General features: G+C 48.1%; 1 protein-coding gene across 1 annotated transcript in view; it reads left to right on the forward strand.

The window, feature by feature from the left end:
• Nucleotides 1-27253, forward strand: part of SHPRH (SNF2 histone linker PHD RING helicase) — a 759436-nt gene that overhangs the window by 717988 nt on the left and 14195 nt on the right. Inside the window, exon 28 of the mRNA XM_086927277.1 lies at nt 5915-6093. Coding sequence (XP_086783403.1) covers nt 5915-6093 — 179 coding nt within the window. The remainder of the gene's footprint in view (nt 1-5914; nt 6094-27253) is intronic.

The raw sequence follows: 27253 nt of genomic DNA on the forward strand, positions 1-27253 counted from the left end.
ACAACTTTACAGTCCTGTATTAGTTACAAGTGGAAACTAGGTTATTGAATTTGTTCACACTACCTAAATGAAAGGAGGGAAATAGCAGCCCAAAGGCCTGTTATGTCCTTAAATTCTAAAACTCAGATAGAGTTGCCATCCATCTTCAGGGAGTAGAACTACAGAGTAAGAGCTGTGTTGAACTGGAAAATCCTTTTTTCAAAAATTAAAACTGGAGATGCCAGGCTGCCCATCTCCACCTACTCTGGTGATGTGAGTTCTTTACACTCATTAGGATAGATGGTGGCTATCTTGGAATGGGGTTACATAAATACATACATATATAGATTACCCAGTGGCAGTCACCACTGAGTAGTTATACTTGGGATTGTGTTTCCATAAGAAATGCTTTTTTTGTATTGCTAATAACTTTAGTGCCGTTTGACGAATATTCCATGAAACATTACAAAAATGTGCTACTTTTTGACTAGTTTGCTCATAGAAAGTTTTGGGATGATCTGTCAAGCAGGAGCTGAGAAATTGTATTGGAATTCCATAGGAAATTTAGACATAGCTACAGTCCAAACCACTGAACAGATTTACACCAAATTTGGCAGAAAGCTAGATCTTAGCCCAGAAAGAATGCTTTCTATGTTTTGGTGTAAATCCATTGAGTAGTTTTAGAAAAATGAAGGTTAAGAAAATTTGATATATCACTCCCGTCTGGGATTTCCAGAGCCGTCAGATCTCCTGCTGGGATCTGAGGAGTGGTGGCAGTCATCTTAGGACATGGGACTCAGTCTTGAGTTCTAAAACTTTTTTTTAAAGACTTAAGGGGACAGTGTATGACTACCCTGACCCCTTAGACCTGCCCGGGGCCAAAAACGTTAATAAAAGAAGTCCGGGCTTCGCACTTATTTTATTAGGAGCCCCAGGAGTAGGCATGGACCCTGGGACGATGATGCATGTTTTATTTTCTTTATGTGGGGGGCCCTCCCCAAGCCTCTGAGAGGCCCCATGGACGGCCTCCCCAGGGCCCAAGTGAAAAAGCAAGGGAAAGGGACATAGTGCCCCCTTCCCTGAGCCTTATAAAGTCCGAGATCCCATCCCCCGGAGGCCTGACCGTTATCAAAAGTGAGAGGAAGCCACACGGTCCACCTCGCTGAGCCTTTAAAGGCCCAGAGGACCCCGACACCGTGACACAGTAGGTTCCCTGCCCACACTACTGCTGGCTGGGAAACATGTCTAGTGGAAGCATTTTAAAATCTCCTTCCAAAGGCGCGCAAACATACCAGTCTGCTCTTAGCTAGCTGGAGCTTTAAAAATGCTTCTGCAGGCTGGAAAAAGACTTGTGTTAGGCTTCCCTGCACAAAGTGCTCCCACCCGGAGGGAATATGCACAAAAGCAGCCACTCCCTCCGTGCGAGAGAAATGCCGGGTCCCGTACCATGCAGCGAGCCGGCTAGAGCAGCAGGGGCCCTGGCGCTCCCCCGGTGTCACCCAACGTGGTGGTTGCCCCAGGTGAGCATCAGGGCACCCACCTATAAATAAAGAAGGCCCCCGGGGATGGGGTCACCTGGCCACAAACAACCCGGGGATGGGACGCACTCCCCTTTTTAATAAAATACGTCCTTGGAGGATGGCATCTGTGGGCCTTTGAAGCCTCGGGGTGGGGCACCCTGCCTGCCTCCCTTTTTTGTAATTTTAATTCGGCCCCAGGGATGGGTTTCCAGGCCTAATGAGGCTTGGGGATGGGGACCTCTGGCCCCTCTCCCCTTTTTTTATTGAATTTATCCTGTAGTGTAGTTCCTATTTTCCCTATAGGCCCTGCGCATTGGAATAACATAAACAGCAGTGTAGACGTAGGACTGAGGTCATCTAGGTCTCTACTGACTATGTTAGACTTAATTTAGGTTTGCGCCAGCTAGCTCAGAGGTCACTGGAAACTTTCTTGACTGAAGAGGAAGTGATCAGCTTCTCTGGCTCAGACAAGAAGGGATTCAGCTTCCGACAACCGCATAAACATGACAACTTTGCTCCCTCAGAATAAGAGTCAATCTCTAGAGTCGTGTGAAAACAATAGACAGCTATTTCACTCAGTCAGATGTGCATACTTAGTTTCACCAGAGTGAAGAGAATAGAGAGACAGGCGTTTTCAATAAAAGGTATTATTTATTGAGCAGTCTTCCTTCTCATGCAAGAGAAATGAATTGCCACAATTGCAATACTTAATATAAAGTATAGTACGTACAGTAAAAGGAGTATTATGAAATAATACTGTAAAAGCATTGATATGGTTTCTTAGCCATTAGACACTTTAAAATGGATAAAATATATATACATATATACATAGGCTAACGTGCTCAACTGGTGCTTCTAAAATACGCCTACCCCGGTGTACCTGACCTAAGCCCAATACGTGGGAAGGAGTAAGTAAGTAGCAGTTTAAGTTAAGTAGGTTTTTGACAAGAATCTGACTCAAGAATTCTCTCTAAGGGTTTAGTCAGCACTGTACCTTGGGAATAGAATGTAGGAGGGCTGGTATCTCTCTCTCAGGACTCGATATCCCAGTCACCCGCGAGGGTAGGCTGGAAACGCCGGAGCTGGAGTCTCTCGGCAGGAGAAAAGACAGCGTCTTTCTCAGTGCGTCAAAGAGGAGGGGGAGCGTCCGTGGGCTCTCCGCGTCTGCTGGGCTCTCGGCAAGTAGATTAGCTGCTCTGCTCTGCTCCGAAACCACCACCGTGTGTTTGCTTAAGGCAACGTTGGTATATTTATACCTGAAAGGTGCCGAGTTTGACGTAAGGTTTGGACATAAGACGTCAATAAATATGTCACTAAGAACTGGCCATTCTTACAGTACTCGCAGAAGTTCTATTACAAATCAAAACAAAGCAAGCGGGGATTTCCCAGGTTGCTGGAGGTTTGGTGTGTCGAAAGAACTCGTTGTGCTTTCTAGGAATCTAAAGAAATAGCTTTTGCCATGCCTTGGGCTGCATGGGCGATTTACTGAAATATGGATCTGTTTCTTATGCCATTATAGGGGTATTCATTGATTATAGCTGTGTAAGGGCATAAAATGGTAATATTGATTCAGGTTCCTAGATAAAAACACTACAATCCCCAGGGGATGAGGTACCCATCGCCTAATGATGCTTAGGGAGATGGCTGCACAGTCTCCTTCCCTTTTTTGATAGTATTTGGCCCCAGGGATGGTGTCCTTGGGCCTGTAAAGGCTTAGGGAGAGGGCTGCAATACATGTCCCCTTAATGCTTATATGTGTTCTGGCCCCAGGGATGGCCCAATCTTATTCAAAACGTAGGGTCTTGGGAAGGTACCTTAGAAACCCTTAGAGGGTGAAGAGATCCTTTCAAAAGAAAGGCGAGAGGATACACACTCCCTCTGAAATGGACTTATTCAAAATTAGTATCCTCCCAGCTTAGAAAAAGAAGGGGATCGAGTGAAAAAGAGATTAGCCCTATACTTCTGCCTCCCTCAGAGGTTGGAAGAGGAGAAACCTCTTTTTTATTTATAACCCTCACCCACTCTATTAGTGGCAGGGCCGGACTGGCTACCGGGCATTTTGGTGTGCTGCCAAGCTGGGGGCGGATTTCACTGCGGTGGGGGGCTGATTTAGTTGATGGGGACCTGCGTGTGCCTCTAAATAAACAAAGCAAAACAAATATTTTAAAGCACACCCAGGTCTCCATAAACGAGATCGGCCCCCAGCTTGGCAGCACACCAAAACGCCCGGTAGCCAGTCCGGGCCTGAGTAGTAGCATGCTTCATCATCAGGTTCACCTTGACTCCTAAAGGTCAGATTGGGCTAAAGGTATTCCAGGGACCACTTAGAAGATACTTAGTGATTTTACTCCTCTTCCCACCTCTCTGAGTGAGGCGGAAGTATAGGGCTTATCTCCTTTTTACTCAATCCCCTAATTCTTTTTGTGAGCTGGGAGTGTACTAATTTTGAATAAGTGGGCCAACCCTATACCATGCATGCCAAAGGCTGTGCATGGCATGGGATTTTCATCCTCTTCTGGGCTGGGGGTTGGCTACCTTTGGGTGGTTTGGCCACAAGGCCTAGCCAGATCCTGTGGCCAAGCACTCCAGGCCCGCGGCCAACCTCTGGCCATGCACAGCTAAAGGTGTTCGTTGCCTCCGGGTGGGTTTGCCACAGGGCCTGGGAAGGCTCAGGAAGGAGGCAGGGGGGATGCACCCCCCCCCCTCTTTCAAAATGTGACGGCCCTGGGGGTGGGCTCCCCAGGGCCTTTAAAGGCTAACAAAAGGGGCGGGCGGAGCATTGGATACAGGGCATAGATCTCCCGGGACCGCATTCGGATGGGGGAGGGGTTGCGTCCCTGACCCATATTTAGTAGATCTGCCCGCAGGGGCGGGGTCTCAGTGGGCTAATATTGCTCAGGAGGGGGGGGGTCATGCACCCCTCCCCTATATTTAATGAATCGGGTCATAGGTATGGGGTTCCTGGGCTGACTATGGCTTGGGGAGGCGGCTGCTTGCCCCCTCCCTATATTAATAAAACAGGACCCTGGGATCATGACGAAAATTGCCTTTTTTCCCCGTCAATTTTGGCCCCATGGGGGTCCTCAAAGCCGCCCCCTCCCATGAGGGCCTTCTGTGCCGCCCCCTCCCATGGGGGGCCTAGGGAGTTCAGGGTGTCCCTACCCAGCCCCTATATATCACTTCTTTTTTTTTTAAGTTCACAACAGGGGATTAACTCCCCTGGCCCTGTAATCTCTGCCAGCAACATTTTACTGATGTTGGTGGCAGCCAATCAGAGCGCTTGCTTCCACAAGACTCCTGCATGAGCAATTTAGCGCAAAGGAAAAAAGCTCCCTGGGCCAGTCAGGATGCTTGATTTTGAAATTGGGGCTCTTGCAAACCTCTCTTGGAACCAACCATCCACATATAAAAATATTTTTAAACCTTAATTTCTTTAAAAATTATTCAACTGATTTACACCAAATCATAAACAGCTCAATCTGCATACCAATCTGCCAAATTTGGCGTAATTCCGTTCAGCAGTTTTTACTGGAGCCATGGAAAATGCTTGGAATTTTGAGACCCCTCCCCCCTTTGTTTCTGTAGTTAATTGATGTTGTTGTCTCATAATGCCTTCAGGCAGATTAATTTCCAAATGTTTCATTGTTTATGATTTTGTTACTCATTCACTGCTCCAGCCACATCACCTAATGTTTGGCCTTCCTGAAGGGAAATTCTTGTTTTGGAGACGTGCCTTGTTTCCTTATTTTTATTTTTCCCAGAAAATACCTAATCAGTGAGAAGAAATCCACACATTATAGATTTTGACTGCCAGTGTGTCCTTTCACTATACATATCGGGGTAGCACTATTATGTCAAGTTGCTGTCTGCAGTTAGGCCTCTTGGCTACCCAAATCGCTTCTTCAGTAGTTTTCCAAACTTGGTCATTGTCATACTGCAGAAGCTATTTTTTTTGTCTGGTTACATCATTACCTCTGTCTGGCTTCACTCCCTGCTGTTCCTTCATACCTGCTCAGCTATCTCACATGAGCTAAATGGTGTTGGTATTCAGCAATACTCCACGGGCAAATGTAATTCTTTCTAAGACTGCCATGGCGACAGCCACTATTTTCACTTGCTCTTTCACCTATAGCGCATTAACTCATAGCAAAGAATGCAGCATGCCCTACGTTTTCCATTGTAGTGGATTCTGCTATTCTCATTGGATCAGTGTTCATTGCTATGCTATGTGAATTTATGAATCAGGGATCAGGGAATGGGGTGCCTCATGTCACAGATATATTGGCCTTCTTAGTATGGTGCTATGAAGAAACCTCCAGAGTAAGCTAATCAATGTTACTATGATGCGTAAATTGCCTGATTGAAATACATATTTTTCATATTCAAAAATCTCAAGCTCATTTTTATTTTCCCAGGAGAATCTGTCGGCATTCAAGTATGACCCAAACATCAACATTTTGCTGCTGCCGCTGCATACTGGCTCCAATGGGCTTAACATAATTGAAGCTACTCATGTTCTGCTGGTGGAGCCCATCTTGAATCCAGCCCATGAACTGCAGGCTATTGGCAGGGTGCACCGAATTGGGCAAACAAAGTAAGATTGAAATGTAATGATGTACAGAATAGATTTCTAATTTGAAAAAGTATTCACTGAAAGTATGAATCTTACCACAACTTCAACATAGTAAACACTTGCAAGGGTGTCAAGTCGCTCGGGGGGGGGGCGCTACTGATCGAACAGCCAGGTCTTGAGTATCCTTCTGAAGGTCAGCAGGTCTTGGGTCTGTCGTAGGCTTAGTGGGAGGGTGTTCCATGTCTTGGCGGCGAGGTGGGAGAAGGATCTCCCACCGGTGGGTGTTCTTAGGATGCGCAGGACTGTGGCGTGTGAGAGGTCGGCGGAGCGTAGCTGGCAGTTGGGGATGTACAGGAGAGCCGTCTGTTGAGGTAGGCTGGGCCGGTCTTGTGGAGTGCCTTGTGTGCGTGGGTGAGGAGCTTGAAGGATATCCTCTTGTTGACGGTGGCTGTGGCGTGGTTCGTCGAGGATCAGTCGTGCCGAGGCGTTTTGGATACGTTGTAGTCGTTTGATGAGCTTGGTTGGGGCTTCAGTGTAGAGGGCGTTTCCGTAGTTGAGTCTGCTGCTGACGAGGGCCTGGGTGACTGTCTTTCTTATATCTGTCGGGATCCATCTGTAGACCTTACGGAGCATGCGGAGGGTGTTAAAGCAGGAGGAGGAGATGGCGTGGACTTGCTTGGTCATTGAGAGCCTTGAAGATGATTCCCAGGTTGTGTGTGTGGTCGGTGGGTGTCGGGGCTGCCCCCAGTGCCGTCAGCCACCAGGAGTCATCCCAGGCTGAAGGGTTGGAGCTGAGGATGAGGACCTCCGTATTGTCCGAGTTCAGCTTCAGACGGCTGGTCTTCATCCAGTCGGGGTCCTGATGTCATCGGTGGCGGCGATGAGGGCAGTCTCGGTGCTGTGGTTCCTGCGGAACCCTGACTGGGAAGGGTCCAGGATTCTGTTTTGTTCGAGGTATCGGGTTAGCTGTCTGTTGAGGGTTTTTTCGATGACATCGGCCGGGAAGGGGAGCAGAGAGATGGGCCGGAAGTTCTTGAGATCTCTTTGGTCTGCCTTAGGTATTTTGAGTAGGGCGTTGGTCCTGGCGTGTTTCCAGATCTCTGGGTAGGTCGCGGTCTCGAAGGAGAGATTGATGACGTTGCGCAGGTGGGGTGCGATGGAGCTGCTTGATCTGGTGAAGACGTGGTGCGGGAATGGGTCTGACGGAAAGCCTAGGTGGATTGTGCGCATGTTCTTGATGGTGTCATCGATGCTCACGCTGGCCCAGGCTAGCAGGGGGACGTGGTCGATGGTGTGCGGAGGGTCTGTTGTGTTGCTGTCTGTTGGGGCTGTCTGAGTGTTGAAGCTGTCGTGGATGTCTGCTATCTTGCAGTGGAAGAAGGTGGCGAGGGAGTCGCACAGGGCTTGCGACGGCGGGGATGTCGTTGGTGTTGGAGCTGGGGTTGGAGAGTTCCTTCATGATGTTGAAGAGCTCCTTGCTATTGTGTGCGTTGTTGTCGAGGCGGTCTTTGAAAGAGGTCCTCGTGGCTACCCTGATGAGGTGGTGGTGGTTGCGGATGGCGTCCTTGTGTGCTGCTTGGCTGTTCGGAGTTTGTACATTGTGCCATTTCTTCTCTAGTTGTAGATTTGCAGGCTTGCTAGGAGTTCTGGGGTGAACCAGCTGGCCCTCTTGCTGGTGTTTCTGCGGGGGGGTTTCTTCAGCGGGGCGAGGGTGTTGGCGCAGTCGTCGATCCAGCCTCTGAGGCTGTGGCCAGCGTCCTCTGTGTTGGAGGGTTCGGTGGGTGGGCAGGCTGAGAGCGAGGTGTGCGTGTAGTTGGTCTTCGGTGATTTTGCTCCAGCAGCGGCGGGGGTTCTGTTGGGTGCGTGGTGTGTGGTGGGTTTCTAGAAGGCGAAGTGGATGCAGCGGTGGTCGTTCCAGAGGAGTTCGGTGGTGTGGCTGATGGAGACGTGCAGGCTTGAGGAGAAGACTGGGTCGAGCGTGTGGCTGGCGGAGTGGGTGGGCGTTGTGACAAATTGCTTCAGTCGGAGGTTTGCGAGGTTATCGATCAGGGTTGTGGAGTTGTTGTTGTTCTCAAGGTGAAAGTTCAGGTCTCCGAGGAGCATGTAGTCGTGGAGGTTAGGGCGTGCGTGCTGATCAAGTCGACGATGGAGTCGCTGAACTGGGGGTGGGGTGTTTAATGAAAATAGTGAAATTAATAGTCTTAGGAAGTCTGTGTATTTGGCTGGCAGGCAGGCCGATATATAAGGAGTTGCAGTACTTTACTCTGGAGTTTACTAGAGTTCTGACTATCAAGGGCTGTGAATAGTACGTTGTTCATTACCAATTTAAGTTAGTTAAAGAAGGTTTTGACTGCTGCCCTGATTTGGGAGTAGGGGCTTATGTCAATGTCCCAGAGGGTCCCTACCTTATTTGCCTTAGTTTTGATTGGCAGATTGTGTTTGTTCTCTTTAACAGATGGGGAGAATCTAGCAGGTTACCGTCTTGCCACTGTTGAGTTTTAGGTTGTTCTGACTTATCCAGATTTCTGGTAGAAGAGGATAACCCTACAAAGTGATACCTGGGCAGTGATTTATGTTGTCTGCGAAATTTTTAAATTTAAAAGCAGGACTGTTTCAGTCCTGTATTTAGGATGGAAGCTAGATTGGTTGGTGTCCAGTATGCTGTTACACTCGAGGTGGGATTGACATGGAGAGGCAGCAGCTCTCTACATAATTTTAGGTTAAATATACTGCTAGTTGATAGTAGGCAGAGGCTCTAGAGGTTAGAACACCCTGGTGTATTTTTGTAGCGATTGATTACATTGGATAGTGGATGGCTGTCACCTTTTGTAGATCCATCTGGATTGTTGTGAGCATGGATGTGTGTGCTGGAGAGTGTTCCTGGGTGTTTTGTTCTATCTGAAAGAAACAATTAGTTATAGATTCCTTTCCTTAGAATTACCTCTAGGCGTTAGACTGGAATCGGAGAATTTTCATCAGCAGTACCCCTGCGCGTTAGTCGACTCTTCGTTCGTCGTTTGCGTTTTGGTCACTGGGATGATATTGCGGTAGCTACATTGTCACCACCCTCCATCCACGTCTTAGCACTCGGGGTCTGGTAAGTCGAAGTACAAGAAGAAGTCAAAGAAGCATTGTAGCTCTTCAACTTCACCCCGTCCTTCGGCCGACTCGACGATGGATATGGGTGGTACCGGCCCCTCGTCGGTAGCCCTTCAACTCTACGCCTGGCTGAGGTCGACAGGTTTTTCAGGGGCTGTCTAATCCACTCTTATGACATGCCCTTTGATGGCTGTCTCCTCTTCAGCGACAAGGCAGGCAACGCACTAGAGGGCTTTAAGGACTCTCAGGCTACTGCCAGATCCTTGCGCCTCTCCACCACCTGCCCTGCACAGTCTGCTTTTCACCCCTTTCGTGGTCACGGAAGGGGGGCCCCGCCACAGATCGGCACAAGCTGTTTAGCCTGAGCGCGACGGGGACTTGGGAACCACTGTCGTGCTTCTGGGCGCCAGCGAGCGGGCCAGTCCACCACAGCCCCCTCTGCAGCAGCCTCCAAACCTTCCTAGTTCGACCTTTCAGGGTCACCAAACGCCAGTGGGCGGCAGGATTCACCAACACCTTCCTCACTGGCGCACCATCACGTCGGACAGGTGGGTTTTGCAAATAGGTAGAAGGGGCTACTCCCTCTCCTTTGAGACTACCCCTCCCGCCATTCCACCTCAGTACCATCGCATGTCGGAGGATCATCTGGCCCTTCTCCAACAGGAAGTTTCGTTTTTTTGGCTGAGGGGGCCATCAAGCGAGTTCCTGTCCTAGAAGTAAGTCGTGGTTGCCATTCCCACTACTTTCTGGTGCCCAAGGACAAAGGCCTACATCCTATCTTGGATCTCAGGAACGTCAACCGCTTCCTCTGGAAGTAGAAGTTCTAAAAGTTGATGCTAGCTCAGTTCCTGTCTGCCATAGACCCTGGAGACTGGATGGTAGCGTTGGACTTGCAGGACGCTCACTTTCACGTCCCAGTCCTGCTGGCCCACTGGCGTTACCTGCAGTTCACAGTAGGCCACAAGCACTTTCAGTGTACCGTGCTCGCCTTTGGCCTTACCAGCGCCCCTCAGGTGTTCATGAAAGTGATGCCGGTGGTCGCAGCTCATCTGCGCAGATCAGGGGTTCCAGTCTTCCCCTATTTCGACGACTGGCTGTTGAAGGGGGGCTCGCCCCAGGCTGTCGTCTCCCAACTCCAGACTACGGCCAACCTCCTGCATTTGCTGGGCTTTTCCAACAACGTACCAAAGTCACTCCTGACTCCATATCAGAAGCTCCTCTTCATCCGAGCGGTTCTGGACACGACACACTTTTGGGTCTATCCTCCCGAACAGCGAGGTCATGATGACCCTCCGGCTACTGGGCATGATGGCCTCCTGCATCCTGCTGGTGGACCATGCCAGGTGGCATATGCGGGCTCTGCAGTGAGACCTGAAGTTCCAGTGGGCACAACATCAGGGGAACCTTTCCGATTGCTTTCAGAACTCAGAGGGCACTGCACACCAATTGCAATGGTGGCTAACTAACCAGGATTGGGTCGACGGCAGATCCTTCTCACTTCCTCAACCAGAGTTCACAGTGGTGTCCGATGCATCACTTCTGGGAACGGGCAGTCACATGGGGGAGGTGTAGATCAGAAGCCTCTGCACGTTGGAATTTCCAAGGCGGCACTCGCTAGGCGACGCTTTTGGTCGTGAGTGGAGTTGCGGTCTTCTATACGCCTATGCCATTTCTGCCCCGAGTGCTGAAGAAGATCAAGCTAGACTAGGCCCAGGTCATTCTTGGCAAGAAGGGTCTCGTAGCCTGAGCTGCTTAACATGGCCTTCGATCCTCCGATCAGAATGCCTCTTCAGTAGGATCTTCTGTCGCAGCAGCAGGGGCGGTCCTCCACCCTAACCTGTCCAGCCTCCACCTCCTTGCGTGGAGATTGAGCGGCGGCAGTTGATGTCATTTGACCTGCCTCCCTAATTCTGAGATGTTATCTTGGCAGCTAGGCATTCCTCCACTAAGACAGTATACGCCTGCAGATGGAACAAATTTGTGGCATGCTGCACAGCAAAGGCTGTAGATCCCCTTTCCGCCCCTCTTTCTGAGGTTCTCTTGTCCCTATTTTCTTTGTCCCAGCAGGGCTTAGCTCTGTGCACTCTAAAGGGCTACCTCTCAGCCATTTCAGCCTTCCTTAGGCTTCCTTTCCTTTCCAAGTCCCCTGTTGTAAATAGATTCCTTAAGGGCTTTACTCATCTTTTTTCTTCCTATTCCCTTTGTAATTCCCCAGTGGGACTTGAACTTGGTTCTTACATATCTTATGTGCGCTCCCTTTGAGCTGCTACATAACTGTCCTCTCAGGCTTCTCACTTTGAAAACTGCCTTTCTGGTGACCATCACTTCTGCACACAGGGTGAGTGAGCTACACGCTCTTTCTTCCAAGTCTCCCGTTCTAGCTGTCCATCCGGACAAGGTTGTCCTTAGAACTAGACCTTCCTTTTTTGCCAAGTTGGTTACTTCTTTCCACATTGGCCAAACCTTCACTTTGCCCACCTTCTTTCCGCATCCTTCAAAAGAGAAAGAGACGCTCCACCGCCTGGATCCAAAACGTGCGCATTTCTTTACTTGGGTCGCACCAAACAATTCCGGGTGGACGACCAGCTCTTTGTTGGTTATGTGGGTGCTAAGAAAGGTCGGGCCGTGCACAAACGGACCATCTCCAGGTGGGCTGTTCTGTGGATCGAAGCTTGCTATTCTTTGGCAAAGAAGAAGCCTCCAGTGGGACTGCGCGCCCATTCCACCAGGGCAATGGCAGCTACCATTGCTTTGGGATGGGGAGTCCCCATTAATGACATCTGTCAGGCAGCAATGTGGGCATCGCTGCACATGTTCACCAAACACTACTGCCTGGACAGCCAAGTTCGGAGAGACGGCTTCTTTGGCTGTTCTGTTCTCCAGGACTTTCTGGTGTGAAATTAGTTTGCAGACCCACCTTCGGGGTTGGTATTGCTGGGGTATCTATTCTAAGGTAAGGAATCTATAACTAACTGTTTCTTTAAGATGGTCTAGTTACTTGCCTTCGGTAACGATATATCTGTAGGAAACATAGGTTAGTTATAGATTTGTTACCGCCCCACCCATCCTCCCCGTTCTGCAAACTGACTTCTAGGGTTTAGGTTTTCCTTTCAGGGCCCTGGATTTGTGCACCAGTGGTCAGTGTCTTGCATGGCTCTGCGTTTCTGGCGTGGAAAGTCGTGTACAGATCTGACGTCCACGCCAGAGGTACTGCTGAAGTAAATTCTCCGCCTCCAGTCTGACGTCTGGGGGTAATTCTAATGTAAGGAATCTATAACTAACCTATGTTTCTTACAGATATATCATTACCAAAGGTAAGTAACGTGTTTGTTTAGCCTTTCATCAGAAATAAAATCACCAAATACATTCACCAAAGGAACCTCTACTGCAGATTGGCACCACGCCGCAAAATTCCACCATAAAAAACGTAGGTGACACATCCTTCTCTGTTCAAGCATCTGAACTATGAAATTAATTACCCTCAAACATAGCTATCTTATCTTCAGAAGACTTCTCAAGAGTGGACTCTTTCCTTCCTAACCACTGTACTCAAGCGTACAGCCTATCTCTATGTAAATACATGTTTTATTTAATTATATGTATGTATCCAGATATGTGTATTTCTTGATATAAATGAATATGCACTTATGTATCTATGTGTTCGAGGCATGTGGGCTGCTGAATTCATATCTGTGCATAGATCGCCGCCTAGTGTTGGGTCCGGATGATCGCACATTGTTGTCCTGGAAGAGTCTTCAAAGTATCACGAGATAGGTGGCTCCTCCCCTGGACTACAGTGCGCATGGGCATCGACTCCATCCCCAGATTGTTTTTTTCCGCCATTGGGTTCGGATGCATATTTGTTAACTCAAGTTCGGAATCGATAAAAAACTTTCTTTTTGGCCAAAAAGCCTTTAGTATATCGTCGGTATTGTCTTGCGATCGGTTCCCAGTTCTGTTCCAGCTCAGTTCCCGAGCCGGACATCCAGAGGAGCCGCGTGGCTTTTCAGCACTGAAGGCCCGGTCGACGCCAGAGGCCTTATCGACGAACCATCATGGAACAGAGCCCGTTCAAGAGATGTCCTGTGTGTAACTCGAAATATCCTCACATCGACGTCCACCCGGTGTGCAACAAGTGCCTGTCGCCGGATCACGATGAAGCCAGCTGTATGGCTTGTTCTCGTTTCCGCTCCAAGAAGACGATTCGACTTCGACGCGCAGCGCGCCAGGAAGCCCAGCAGACGGCACCTGAACCGGTGAACATAATCGATGCTGGGGACGATGAGGGAGCAGAGCGGGAGGTTCGAGAGGACCTGTCTGATCCCGCATCGGAGATCGACTCCAGCTACGACGCTGATATTGAAATGGTCGATACTGAAGACGTCGACGAGGTAGGAGACGATGATGGGGCCTTTGGGGCCATGGAAGATAGCTCAAGCGAGGAGCTAGGCCCGAACGCTGATACTGGGGCCGAGACACTTAATAAGGCTCAGGTTGAGGGATCGCCACATGGCCTTACCCAAGATCTTACACTAGGTTCTACAGCCTCGCCTTCGGACACTTCTAAGGAGCCATGGGTTGCCAAATCGAAACCGAAAGAGAAAGCTTCGGTGTCTACGCAACCAAAAGCACTAGAGGCGGCATCGAAACCGAAAGTGCGTATTGCTTTGGTCGGCTCGAAGTCCTCTGAACTATCGACACCGGCGAAGCAAAAAGGTGTTATCGACCCGGTGAGGTCGCTAAAGGGTGTCGAACCGAAGACTGGGACACCGAAAAAACTGGTCCAAGACGTCGACCCGAAGAAATCGGCGCCGAAGACCGTCGACACAGACAAAGGACTCGGAGCTCAGAAGGTTCTCGATCCTATGCGTCGACCAGACCAGGCTAAGAGCGGTACGATCCTCGAGTCCACCCCTGGCGGTGGCTCGAAGGAACCCGTCGAGTCGACGCAGCCGTCCGCCTCCTTCTCGAAGCAGGTGTCGGAATCGCTCAAGCAAATTAAGGAAAAGGCTTCGGCTGTCGGACCAATGGATACTCCACCACCAAAGCCTGTCAGTAAACCTCAAAAGTTGCCGGCGCCCATCCAGTTCACGCTGCCGCTGAAGGTGGTACCTAAGGCCTTCGCCCCGAAGATGGCCGTCGAAGCGTCCAAGAAGGTGTCCACGGGGCCGAAGCCACAACTGCGGTACTGGTCACAAAGCATCGACAACCCTCGCTTGAAGAGCAGTCGGAACAATTCATCGATGCCGACACGGGTAGATTTTCAATTTACAAACGAAAGATCGCCCCGGAACAGCCTATGGAGTCATATAGAATCCCATTGAAAAAGAAGAAGGATTCTACTACAACACCCGTTCTTGTCGAACCTATATCTCCACGTGGCCAAGACACTGCTCGTTTCGCCCACTTACTCAGATGTGGAGACAGGGGAATGTGACAATGAGGAATACAGCTATCCTGTGGACACTGATCCAGAAGATCAAAATGAACCCTGGGCAGACGCTGCTGACCCAGGAGATCCACACACTGCCCCTGACAGTCATGTGTATGCTGTAAAAACATCGCTTACTGAAGACTCGCCGCGTTTAATGCACTTATTGAAAGGGCAGCCAAAAATCATGATGTCCAGCTCCATGCTGACCCTATTGAGGTGGATTTTCTGTTTGACACCTTTTCCACCTCAGAAAGAACTGTCAAGACTCTGCCAATGCTGAAGGGTGTCTTAAAACATGCTGGAGACAAATTTAAAGAGCCCACAAGGGCCAGGGTAATAAACCCCAGAATTGAAAAGAAGTACAAACCGGCGCCTGGGGACCCTACCTACATTAAGGGACAGTTGCCGTTGGACTCTCTGGTTGTTTCCAATGCCCAGAAGAGGGCGAACTCGCAAAGAACGGGTGATGCTCCTCCCCCTGACAAAGAATCTAAAGTGCTAGAAGCATCAGAGAAAAGGGTGGCAGCTCAAGCGGCCAATATCTGGGGCATTTCAAACACTCAGGCACTCTTAGCCAGATATGACAGGGCCCATTACGATACACTTGAGACCCTGGTACAACACTTGCCAGATGAATATAAGGAGGTAGCAGAGATGCTCATTCAGGAAGGAAAGCTCATATCAAATGCTTCTATCAAGTGTGCACTGGACGCAGCAGACATCGCAGCCAGGGCCATTAACACTAGTGTAATGTTGAGGCGACATGCCTGGCTCAAATCTCCGGGTTCAAGCCAGAGATACAGACCACCATACTAAATCAGCCTGTAAACCCTGATCATTTATTTGGCCCAGAGGTGGAGACCACCTTGGAAAAAATCAAAAAGGACACTGAAACTGCAAAGTCTATGGGGGCTCTCCAGTCGCAGCAGTTCCGGGGTGGTTCTTTTCGTCGCTCAAACAATAGAGGAGTTTCCAGAGGCCAGCTGTCCCAACAAACACAGTACGAAAAAGGTGGCGCGCACACCACATACACCAAACAAAGTAGAGGTGGCTATCGTGGAAACAATTCCAAGGGCAGAGGGCGTGGAAACAACAGCTCCAGATCCTCCGCCACTAACAAACAGTGACGCCTTGTCACAGCCCCCAGACCATACAACACCAGTCGGGGGGTGACTACAACAGTTCCTGCCAGTCTGGAAATCCATCACCACAGACAGGTGGGTCAGAAAGCTTATCCAGTACGGTTATTGTCTGGAGTTAACATCCACTCCACCCAACATACCCCCAAGACACCGTCCTATGTCCACAGAGCATTTGCACTTATTGCAGCAGGAGGTACTCGTCATGCTGCAAAAAGGAGCAATCGAACTCGTGCCTGTGGAAGAGAGAGGCACAGGAGTGTACTCACTGTACTTCTTAATCCCAAAAAAGGACGGGTCCCTCAGACCCATACTGGACCTCAGACCCCTAAACCAGTACATCCTGTCAGAACACTTTCACATGCTAACACTGCAGCAGGTCCTACCGTTGCTCAGTCAGGGAGATTTCCTCGCAACATTAGATCTGAAGGATGCATACTTTCATATTCCGCTGCACCCGTCACACAGAAAATACCTCAGATTTACCATTCAAAATCCGCATTACCAATTCAAGGTCCTCCCTTTCGGAGTGTCAACGGCACCCAGGGTGTTTACAAAGTGCCTGGCGACAGTGGCTGCACACCTACGGAGACAGAATATTCACGTCTACCCTTATCTGGACGACTGGCTTATCCAAGCAGAGTCGGCCGAGCAGTGTGCCGCCCACATGTCCCACACCATTCACCTTCTTCACGATCTGGGATTCTCACTGAATTACCCAAAGTCCAACCTTCAGCCCGCCCACGTACAACAGTATCTGGGCGCGACAATAGACACTCTGGCAGCCACAGCACAGCCAAATTCAGTGAGGATCAACGGCATTCAATTGCTGATACAAAAATTCAGGCCGCAACACTCGCTTCCGGCACAAGTGTTCATGCAGTTGATAAGCATGATGGCCTCCTGCATCTTCATAGTCCCGCGCGCGAGACTACATATGCATCCGCTTCAGGAGTGCTTAGCACGTCAGTGGAATCAGGCTCACGGACAGTTGAAAGACCTAGTGTTGGTAACCGGTCGTGCATACAACTCTCTGCATTGGTGGAATCCACAAAACCTTTGCAGGGGACGACCGTTCCAGGAGCCTGTGCTACAGATCATTCTGACAACGGACGCATCTCTCCAGGGATGGGGAGCTCATGTACTCCACTACACGGTGCAGGGACTATGGACAACGCAGCAAAAGATGCACATCAACCTTCTAGAACTGATGGCTATCTTCATGGCAATGAAAGCTTTCAAAGTACATCTGTGCAACAAGGACGTGTTGATCCGGACGGACAACATGACGGCCATGTACTACATTCAGAAGCAGGGAGGTACACACTCTCCACAGTTGTCTCATCTGGCTCAGAGCATGTGGAAGTGGGTCATTCAAAGGAACATCTTTCTCATGGCGGAACACCTCCCAGGCAAAGACAATCAGATGGCGGACCTGCTCAGCAGGTACAGCCACCAAATGCAAGAGTGGGAGATACATCCATCAGTACTCCACCCGTACTTCCAGCAGTGGGGTCATCCAGAGATAGACCTGTTCGCCACAAAGGAAAACGCCAAATGCCAAAGCTTTTCTGCCAGGTTCCCACACCCACAGTCGCAGGGCAATGCGATATGGATGAACTGGTCAGGCCTATTTGCGTACGCTTTTCCCCCAGCACCTCTAATACCGCTGGTGGCACGCATGCTGAAGCAACACTCAATGACACTCATCCTGGTTGCTCCGGCGTGGGCACACCAACCATGGTATACCACGTTTCTAGAACTATCCGTGGTACCGCATCAAAGGCTGCACCTCACACCCAGGCTTTTGGCGCAGAGCCATGGAGACATTCAGCATCCAGATCCGCAACAGCTCAACCTGGTGATCTGGCTCCTGAAGTCTTAGAATTTGGCTACCTCAACTTGCCCCCAGACTGTATGGAAATCATAAGGGAGGTAAGGAAGCCCACCACCAGAGCATGTTATGCGGCGAAATGGAAGCGGTTCGTCATTTATTGTGCTGACCACAACATCAACCCGCTAGATGCATCTACTCACAACATCATTTGTTATCTTTTACATCTATACAAATGCAATCTGGCCTATGCTTCCATTCGTATACATGTGTCCGCAATAGCAGCTTATCTACAAAACAGGCAGCATCTCTCACTTTTCAGAGTACCTGCCATCAAAGCTTTTCTGGAAGGACTCAAATGAGTCATTCCTCCCCGGACCCCACCGGCGCCTGAATGGAACCTAAATGTGGTCCTCACCAGACTGATGGGTCCACCTTTTGAGCCTCTACATTCATGCGAGATTCAGTTCTTAACATGGAAAGTGGCTTTCCTGATAGCGATTACATCGCTGAGGCGCGTTAGTGACCTCCAGGCACTAACTATCCAAGAGCCATTTATACAAATTCACTCCAACAGGGTGGTGCTTCGCACTAACCCTAGGTTTCTTCCTAAGGTGGTTTCACAGTTCCATATCAATCAGACTATAGAACTGCCTGTGTTCTTCCAAAATCCTGAGTCAGTGGCTGAGAGAATGCTCCACACACTAGACGTTAAGAGAACCTTAATGTACTACATTGATAGGACCAAAGATTTTCGGAAAACAAAACAACGATTTGTTGCCTTTTTGCCACAACACAAAAGCAACCCCATTTCCAAAGCAGGTATAGCCAGGTAGATCGTTAAGTGCATTCAAATTTGTTATTAAAAAAGCCAAGCGCACTTTAACGGTCCCCCCCACTGGCCCACTCCACCCGAAAGTTGGGGGCCTCCATGGCTTTCCTTGGAAATATTCCTTTAGAAGACATATGTAGAGCAGCCACATGGTCTACCACACACACATTTACGAAACACTACTGTGTAGATGTGCACTCCAAACAGCAGGCAGCTGTAGGGCAGGCTGTTCTAAAAACACTTTTTCAAACTGCTGCAGCTGGCACAGGCGGCCGCTGCTAATGGAGGGACTGCTATGTATTCTATGCACAGATATGAATTCAGCAGCCCACATGCCTCGTACCGAATATGCTACTTACCAGTATGCATCTGTTCTTGGCATGTAGGGCTGCTGACATTCATATCGCCCGCCCTCCTCCCCGGCGCCTGTAGCGGCTGCAGCACTCAGAATCACTCTTAGCATGGTCATCACTCACGGTGTTACACTCCATCTTTGCCACAATGTCTAAAAACAATCTGGGGATGGAGTCGATGCCCATGCACACTGTAGTCCAGGGGAGGAGCCACCTATCTTCGAATACTCTTCCAGGACAACAATGTGCGATCATCCGGACCCAACACTAGGCGGCGATCTATGCACAGATATGAATGTCAGCAGCCCTACATGCCAAGAACAGATGCATACTGGTAAGTAGCATATTCGATTCATTACTTACTTGTTGTACCAAATGCAGGTACTGGATTTGTTGATCACCCTTATGTTACGCAGTATGACCAATACTCAAGTACATTATAGCTCTCAGACCCACAGCAGTGTTCCCACCCACTTGGAGAGAGACATTTGGGCTCTGATAAAAAATATAGACTTGAATTGTATAAGTTGTTAAATATAGACAACAAAAAATATTTTCCATAGTATCTACCTCTCAAAATGTGTAAATGCAGCATGTCCTACTATCTTGGACCCCGACGTATTTGAGGTAAGCATTTGACAGTGGGATACATGTCAGTCAGTATTTTTGTATGTAGGTTGAATGACACAGTATGGCAGCCATCTTGAAAGTGTAGAAAATAATTTTTATTGTTGGCTGACTGCAGTGTGGGTGCACAGGCCAGGATCTGTAGCCAACTCCACATACGTTTTTAGTCTTCTGGAGGTAGACAGCCTGCTGGGGTTAGCCTCCTGTGGGGCTGGCTACCCTGAAGGGTTGGACATAGGCCCTGGCTATAGGACAGGCCCTTACTGCGTCTTTTGCAGTGTGTGGTGGGGGTTTGGCTGCCCACAGGAGGGTTTGACACACACTTCCGCCTTAATTCATGGTCACACTGGGCAGATGCCCAGGGGCCCCGTATAGGGGCCCCATGCATACCAAAATTTAATACAAATTTTCCATAAAGCATTTTTATTCCTGTGGTTGTGTAGACAGTGCCCAGTGCACTGCTTTACGCGGGGCCTATATTGCTGTTAAGATGGCACTAGACACAGAGCCAGGACACAAGCGCTGCAGCCAATATCTTCTGATTCTTAGTCTTTAGAGTTGGCCACATATGGGCAGAAGGGGGCCAACGAGGGACTCCTCGTAGCACCTGACCACAAGCCAGGCCCCCTGGCTAAACTTCGTGCAGGGTGAAAATGTTGCAAGGCAGGTTTGGCCACCCAGGTTGCGTTTGGCTTGGGGCCTGTCTTGAGGCCAGCCCTTGCAGACAACCCACTGATACGCACAGTGAAACCTGTGCTCAGCAGGGAGTTTGGGGATTTTATTAATCAAAAGAAAAACAAACAAATTCAGTGTAAAAAGATTAATGTGATCTCATATTTAGGCATGGTAATAACATCATACTTGGTTTTAAAAAAAAATCTGGAAATGTATTGAAAAATCGAAGGTTAAAGTGACAATATAGTTAGGTATCATAATAAGATCTTATTTATGTTTAACCCCTTGCGTGCTCATGATAGAACCACGCCGTCATGAGCCACGGGCAGCGTGTACTCATGACTGCGTGGTTCCAGCATGCGACTGCCGCTCCTCTCACGTGGCATAAATTCCCTGCCTTTGCAGGCGAATTAATGAGCGGGCAGGGCAATGACGGAACCACGCCGTCCTGAGCACCTGCCGCCTGCGACTCATGGCGGCGTGATGTGCTCATGACGGCGTGGTTCGGTCACGAGCACAGCAGCGCCGCGCTCGATGCCCCCGCCCGCCCAGCCCCCCCACCCCACCCCCCGGCAGTCGCGAAATCCGCCCCGCCGTGAAGGGGTTAAGAAGACTCCGAAATTTACTGAAAAAAAAGAATGCAAAAAACAACATTACGCCTGGCATGCACTCCTTATGACCGCATATATTACATCATTCTTGACATATTAAATCACGTTATTGATGACATCTCAAATGACAACATTGATGACCTCACTGAAGACATTATCCCAGGTTCTGCTCCGCAAATTACTAAATAAGCCTCTGGATCGTTTTAGAAAGCAGAATAGGAAGTTAGGTAGTAAAGGCCCCACAAACGTATACAGCATTGAGTGAGTCTAGAACATAAGTGCATGTACGAAATGAATAAAGACAAAGACAACTCTGTTATACTATGGTAAAAGGTATATAGTGTACTGTTTAAATACCATTAAACCTTTAAGTGCCAGCGTTACTTGATTTAAACAAGGTAGAGATTGAGGGCAACTAGTTTAAGTTGCAGACGTACCTTTGAAATAGATTGTGGATTAAGTCAAAAGCCTCTTTCCAATACTAATGTGAAAGAGTTCTCATCTAGTGCTATGAACAATTTCTAAATAAACTGGAAAATTGTAAAGTGCAGATGTTTATTTCCTAAAGTTCACTGAAAATTCTGAGGTAATATATATTGTTGTAGAATGTGTTATCTATGGGTGACTCGCAGACGATTTAAGTTGCTGTATCTTGTAAGCATTGCTAAAATGGTATACACCATTCTGCTAATTTCAGGAATATGTGTAGCAAACGTGTACATAAAATATAGGGTTGCCCATAGGGCTTGGTTGTGCATGCCTTATCATTGGCTAATCTTTAGATATGAGGCTCTTCACTTAAAATTCTATGTCAGTTGAGGTATTTAACAGGCACATCTCATTAACGCAAGTAATGACCAAACCCCATTTATGAAGGTTATTCAAGATTTAATAAGTTGCTGATCTTATTACTGTCTACCGAGCCCTTATGTATCTACTTATTGTGGGTGATTTCACAGATCTACTTCTTATTTTGCTTGTTCTGCTTGCTCCAAAAGGTTATGCCCATTAGTACTACAAATGTTCTAGTAGATTAGGCTTACATGTACCTTGCTGAATATAGCTAACTTGTATATCTGATTGATGATGCTACTTTAGGCAAATGAGGAGGGTATGTGTGGATTTGCATTTCCAATCCTCATTCGACAGGGTCTGCCAAGAGTTGCTGGTTGGATTAGACAAAGCATAACAAGTATTTCATTGAGTATTGTATGATTGACAGGAAGTGTTTTTCCTTGTCTGTGTTCGAATTTCTGACCTACAATCTCATCCTCGTTTATGCTATGCAGAAGACCAGATGCGATTTGCATGCCCTCCTAAAACTTCATTTCGTTCTGTGCATCCCCATTTCAATGTTTATGCCATTTTATTTCTTGACTCAAATCTCATCAGTACGCCTTTTTGTGCACTTATGTTTATTTCAAATGTTTCTCAGATGTCTTTTAACCATGCATTACAGTCTGCACATCTGGAGTAGGTCTTTGACAGAATAGGATCTGAATTTAAATTGTCCTCCTAGTCTGGGTGCTCTGTGCCAGTCAGTCTCAGGACAAATCCGGTTCTCCAGGGTTTTCGCTTTCATAGATTCACATGCTTGATTTGTTTGCTGTTGTTAGGCTGGGATTACTTTGTAGCCCTGTGAAATAACTGTGACAGTTAACATTCATTTTTACACAATCACTGCTTAGTTCGTAGAATAATCTATCCACCTGATTATGTGACCCAAACTTCAACCAGTTAGTGGGAGAGGCTCTGAGCTCCAATCCTCTCTGTGAATTCAAGGCTGCAGATTTCCTACCACGTCAGTGAAAGAAGGGAATCCTCTGTAGCAAGTTCCTGAACAATCTTTTTTTTATCAAGGAAAGCTATTTCTCTTCAGTAACTTATTTTTCTTCCAGAAACTTCCCAGTCCTTCAAACAGAAGGTTAGCACTCTTTTTTCGCCTTGTTTAGTGGGACTGACTCTGTAGGAATTCCTCTTTACTTTGATAGTTGACACCCCTATTAAAGCAAAAATATCTTTCTTCAAGCCAAGGCTGATCTGTTATAAGATTTCTGCATATGGTATAGGGAATATGTATGCTGCCTTTACCTTAAGCATAAGCCTAAGAAATTGGATATCAGTAAGATTTTTCCCAAATGATGATGAAGAATTGTGAATGCATATTTTTTTCTGCAGGAAGCAAAAAAAGGTAGTGACTCATCCTAGAAAAAGAAGATTTTGGAACTACCTTTTTCTGAGGCCCTTAAATCATATGAAACTGCCTCTAATTGGAGACTACTGGTTTGCAACTAACATTTTCACCAGTGTCATTGCTCTAATCTCTGGAGTGAAAATGTTGTCTACCTCAGGGCGTCAGTACACCCAGTGTTGAAGATGGTGTCAGAAGTGGGTATCTTCTCAATTAATTAATCAGCTAAAAAGTACAACATTCCCGTGCTGATCAATGTTGGAACAATCAAAGATAGAAGGCAGCACTTTGCTTACGTTTTCTAAGGACATCAGTGACCCTTGTGAGAACTCCTTTGTCCACAGTAACCATCAACAGCACTTTGTATGCCTTGCTAGTCTGTACTACATTATCAACGGGACTAATCAGTTACAACTTTTACATTGGTGGATTTCCTTTCAAAACATCCTGCACTAGATAGCCATGGTAGTCCAAGCATCAACAAGTAAGGTGAACCAGTTTCTTTTTCGACAAGTTCTCTGGACAGAGAGACAAAGCAAATTGATGCTTTTGGAAAGAAACTTTTCTCTTCAGCTAGCTTGGCCCTTAGATCCATCAAAGGAGTATTTCTTTTGTTCGTGTTCACCCATTCTTTGTGGGGCATTGCCAGCAAAATCTTGCCAGCTGTCCAAAATGATCTCAGTACCTCATTAGCTTAAACAATACAAGATGACCAGGACTCTGGCAAGTATGCTTTGCGTGTAGGCCTAGACACTACAGACTACATAGGCAGAGCTATTGTCTCCAGCATCGTGCTTAGTAGGCATGCCTGGTTGAGATCAACCAGGTTTTCAGGAGATATGCGTGCATCCTCAATGGGCATACCATTAAATGTGTCCAGGTTATGTGGAGGGAAGGCTGATTCAGTACTAGAGCAGTAAATGTAGGAGCTATTCTAGGGGGCTAGCTTACCATTGGCCCCAGCCCTCCCAACCTGTGCAGCAGCAGACCCAGCCCTCTCAGGGTAGAGAATAGGGCAGTGACCAAGGCTGTTCACACCAGCAGTTTTCGCAATCCTCCAACTACCCCATCCCTACTGCAGCAGCTGCAGTGCCACTTTACCTGGCCCTTAGAGGCACATGCCCCGGTTCTAGAAGGCAGGACATACTATTCACCCCCGTGCTGGAGATCCAGCATATCAGACAGGTGGGTTTTGTAGATTATTCAAATGGGCTAAGCCCTACTTTGTATTTTATCACCACCCATCTCCCACCCCCATCCCCACACCATAGGGGCTTTAAAAGGACACTCCACTAACTTCATGCAGGAAATTAACGTACTCCTTAGCAAGGTTGCCATCAAGCGTGTGCCTGACTCTGGGAAAGGGAGGCTACTCCCTCCTTCTAAAGAAAGACAGAGACCTCAGGTTGTACTGAATATGCATACACTGATTGTCTTTCTGAGAAAATTGAAATTCAAAATGTTTACTCTGTCAGAAAATCTCTCTGTTCTGGACCTAGGCACCTGAACGGTATTCCTGGACCTGCAGGATATGTAATTTAATATAATCGTCCTGTTGCCCCACAGGCATTGTCAGCGGTTTATAGTGAGGATCAGAACACTTCCTATTTGCTGTTCTCCCCTTCAGACCTACTTGTCCCCCTGAGTATTCATGAAGTGATGGCTGTTGTCTCAAACCATCTTTAGAAATCAGCAATACATGTGCTCCCATACCTCGATGACTGCCTGCTAAAGAAGTGCCTGCCACAGTAATTTATAGACCACCTCTAGACATTGGTCCAGCTCCTGACATATTTGAGGTTTACCATCAGCAAGCCAAAATCCCGCCTGTACTTAACACAGTATTCTTTTCATTGGGATGATTCTGGACACAGTGACGTTCATGGCCTTTCTACAGCTTCTGTGAATCTATGACATTCAGGATATGATCTCAATGTATCTGACTTCTAGCTACATATTTCTTAACTTAGAATATTTTTGGCATTTGTGGGACATTTTCGAGCAGTACCCTTCATGCGGGTAGGTGACTTAGTTTGGATTGACGTCGTCTGCACCAGAACTGACACGCGCAGTACTTATGTAGGTGCCACTGCACTGGGCTGACATCAGTTCGTCAGCACAGATCCAGAGAGAGCTATCCCCAGTCATTTTTTTCTGTTTTTTTCCCCCCTCATCTTTCTGTTGAAGCTTTTCTGAGATTTTCATCTCCTTGTGTGTTAGGGATGTCCCCTAAAAAGCCAACAGGCTTTAAACCATTTCATGCATGTCACAGGCAGATGTCTGTGACAGACCCTCTTTTGGTTTGCCTGTGGTGCTTGGAGTGGGACTACAACTCCGAGACCTGCCGCAACATGAATCCCAAAGGCGCTTAGGCAACAGTCTCTGAAGCTTGTTGCTGCCTTACGGACGACCCCATGACCCTCTCATTCAAGGTCCCGGATCTGCACGCAACAATCGTCCTCAAGATCCATGTCGTTGGGCAAGTCCCACAAGCAAAAGAAGTAAAAAAAAGTCAAAGTAGTCCTCAGACAAGGCACGGGAGCGTAAGCACTCTAGGCCTCGCCCGCGAACCTGTGGCAAGGTTTCTTTTACCCCTCCCAGAGCTTAAGCGATCCTCTCGCAACTCAGAGTTTTATGAATCCATGTCCCTCATATTTGGGCAACTCAACCGCTCTGGCATGCTTTCAGTCCCCATGGGTGCGGGTGTGGTCCCTCCTGGTTCTGCGCCATGGGTCGGCTCTTGGGCTCGACGGCCGCTTGGATCCAGTGTTGGATCGGGAGCGTCGCTGCCTGCATGATCGCAATCTTTCTTAATGTCCGCTCCAGTGCCATCGCTCCCGGTGCCACCGACTTCCCACGGCAACACAGACCCCAACAACATACCAGACTCCAAAACAGAGCCAGATGGGCGTTACCGGGCTTCTTAGCTGGCCGGTACCATGCCCTTTAAACCGGAGTCACTGCCTTTTACCTTTGACAGTAATGGAGAGGTTGACAATTGTGAGGGGTCTAAAGAGTCTTATAGTTACCACCATCTCCTTGATGAACCAGAGTACAACTGGTACAAGAAACTTGTGAATATCAGTGGTTTCGACACCTCAGCAGACACTGGCCTGGTCTCATTCCCCTTCCGTGGCTGTGGCGGAGGGTGCTTCATTTGCAGTGGTGGTGTGGAGGGCAGCTGAGGTGTTAGATCTTCAGTTGCCCAGAGTGACATTTAAGACTAGAGTCTTAATAGAGATGTGTGAGCCGGGAGTCACCCCCTCTGAACCGTTACTCCCATTTAACAAAGCCCCTACAGAAGTCCTCTTCATGGCATGGTCCAAGCTCCGCACAAGACAATTGCATGCCATAATTTCCATGCTCTTGGGGACCTCAGTTTCCTAATCCAGCACCCTACCCCGGAGAGGTTGGTGGTTCAGGCCTCCACTCCCAGGGTCGATCTTGGTGTGTTCCATACCACTCCATCTGATAGGGAATTCAAAAAGCTAGATCCCTTTGGTAAGAGGATTTCGTTTTCTGCCAGCTTAGCACTGTGGTCAGTGAACATCGCATGCCTTTTGGACCTGTACACCCACACTGTGTGAGATTTGGTTGTTCAAGTGCTGCCTATGGTCTTGGAGGATGCCTGATCCATACTCTCCCAGACTATTGCTGACTGGTGAGATGCAGCAAAGTTTACATCAGATGTGGACTTGACATGAACGTCTCGCTGGGCACAGCAATTTCATTTTCAGTTATACTCGGACACAACGCTTGGCTGAGAGAACCACTGGCTTTTCAGCGGATGTCCAAGCTTCGCTCATGGACATGCTATTTGATGGCTCTCTCCTCTTTGGTAGGAAGGTGGACTCGGCGCTGGAGCGCTTTAAGGACATCTGAGCTACAGTCAGGAGCTTGGGGCTAACCATTTCCCCACGCAAACCCCAGTCTGTCTTGCGCCTATTTTCCCATGGAACCAGAGAAGCGGACTGTGCTCCAGAAGACTACAGGCACAAGTTCCAATACCACGATGAGAGGAGACTAAATGCCTTTGGGTCTATATTTTTAAGATTGATCATAACCAGAGAAGTGAGCAGCCCTATGCGGCAAATTAGAGTAACAGTATTCAATTCCGCAAGGACATGACTTAGGCGCCTCTGGATTTTAATATTTTAAAGAAGACGAATAGCACGCATTAGGCACAATTGTTCAGAATAGACCTTATACCCACGAACCCATATGAACAGAAGCAGCATATGAGTTACATGTTCCCTCCTCATAACTCTAATATTGAGAGCATAAACATGGAATAATCTAGAAATCCAACTTAAGCTCCGTAATCGGACTTCAAGGGTAATTATACTGATCCCAATACCTCGACAGAAAATTTAAGGTGTCTTGATA

Source organism: Lissotriton vulgaris, chromosome 6 (assembly GCF_964263255.1).
Source record: "Lissotriton vulgaris chromosome 6, aLisVul1.2, whole genome shotgun sequence".
Classification (NCBI taxonomy): Eukaryota; Metazoa; Chordata; class Amphibia; order Caudata; family Salamandridae; genus Lissotriton; species Lissotriton vulgaris.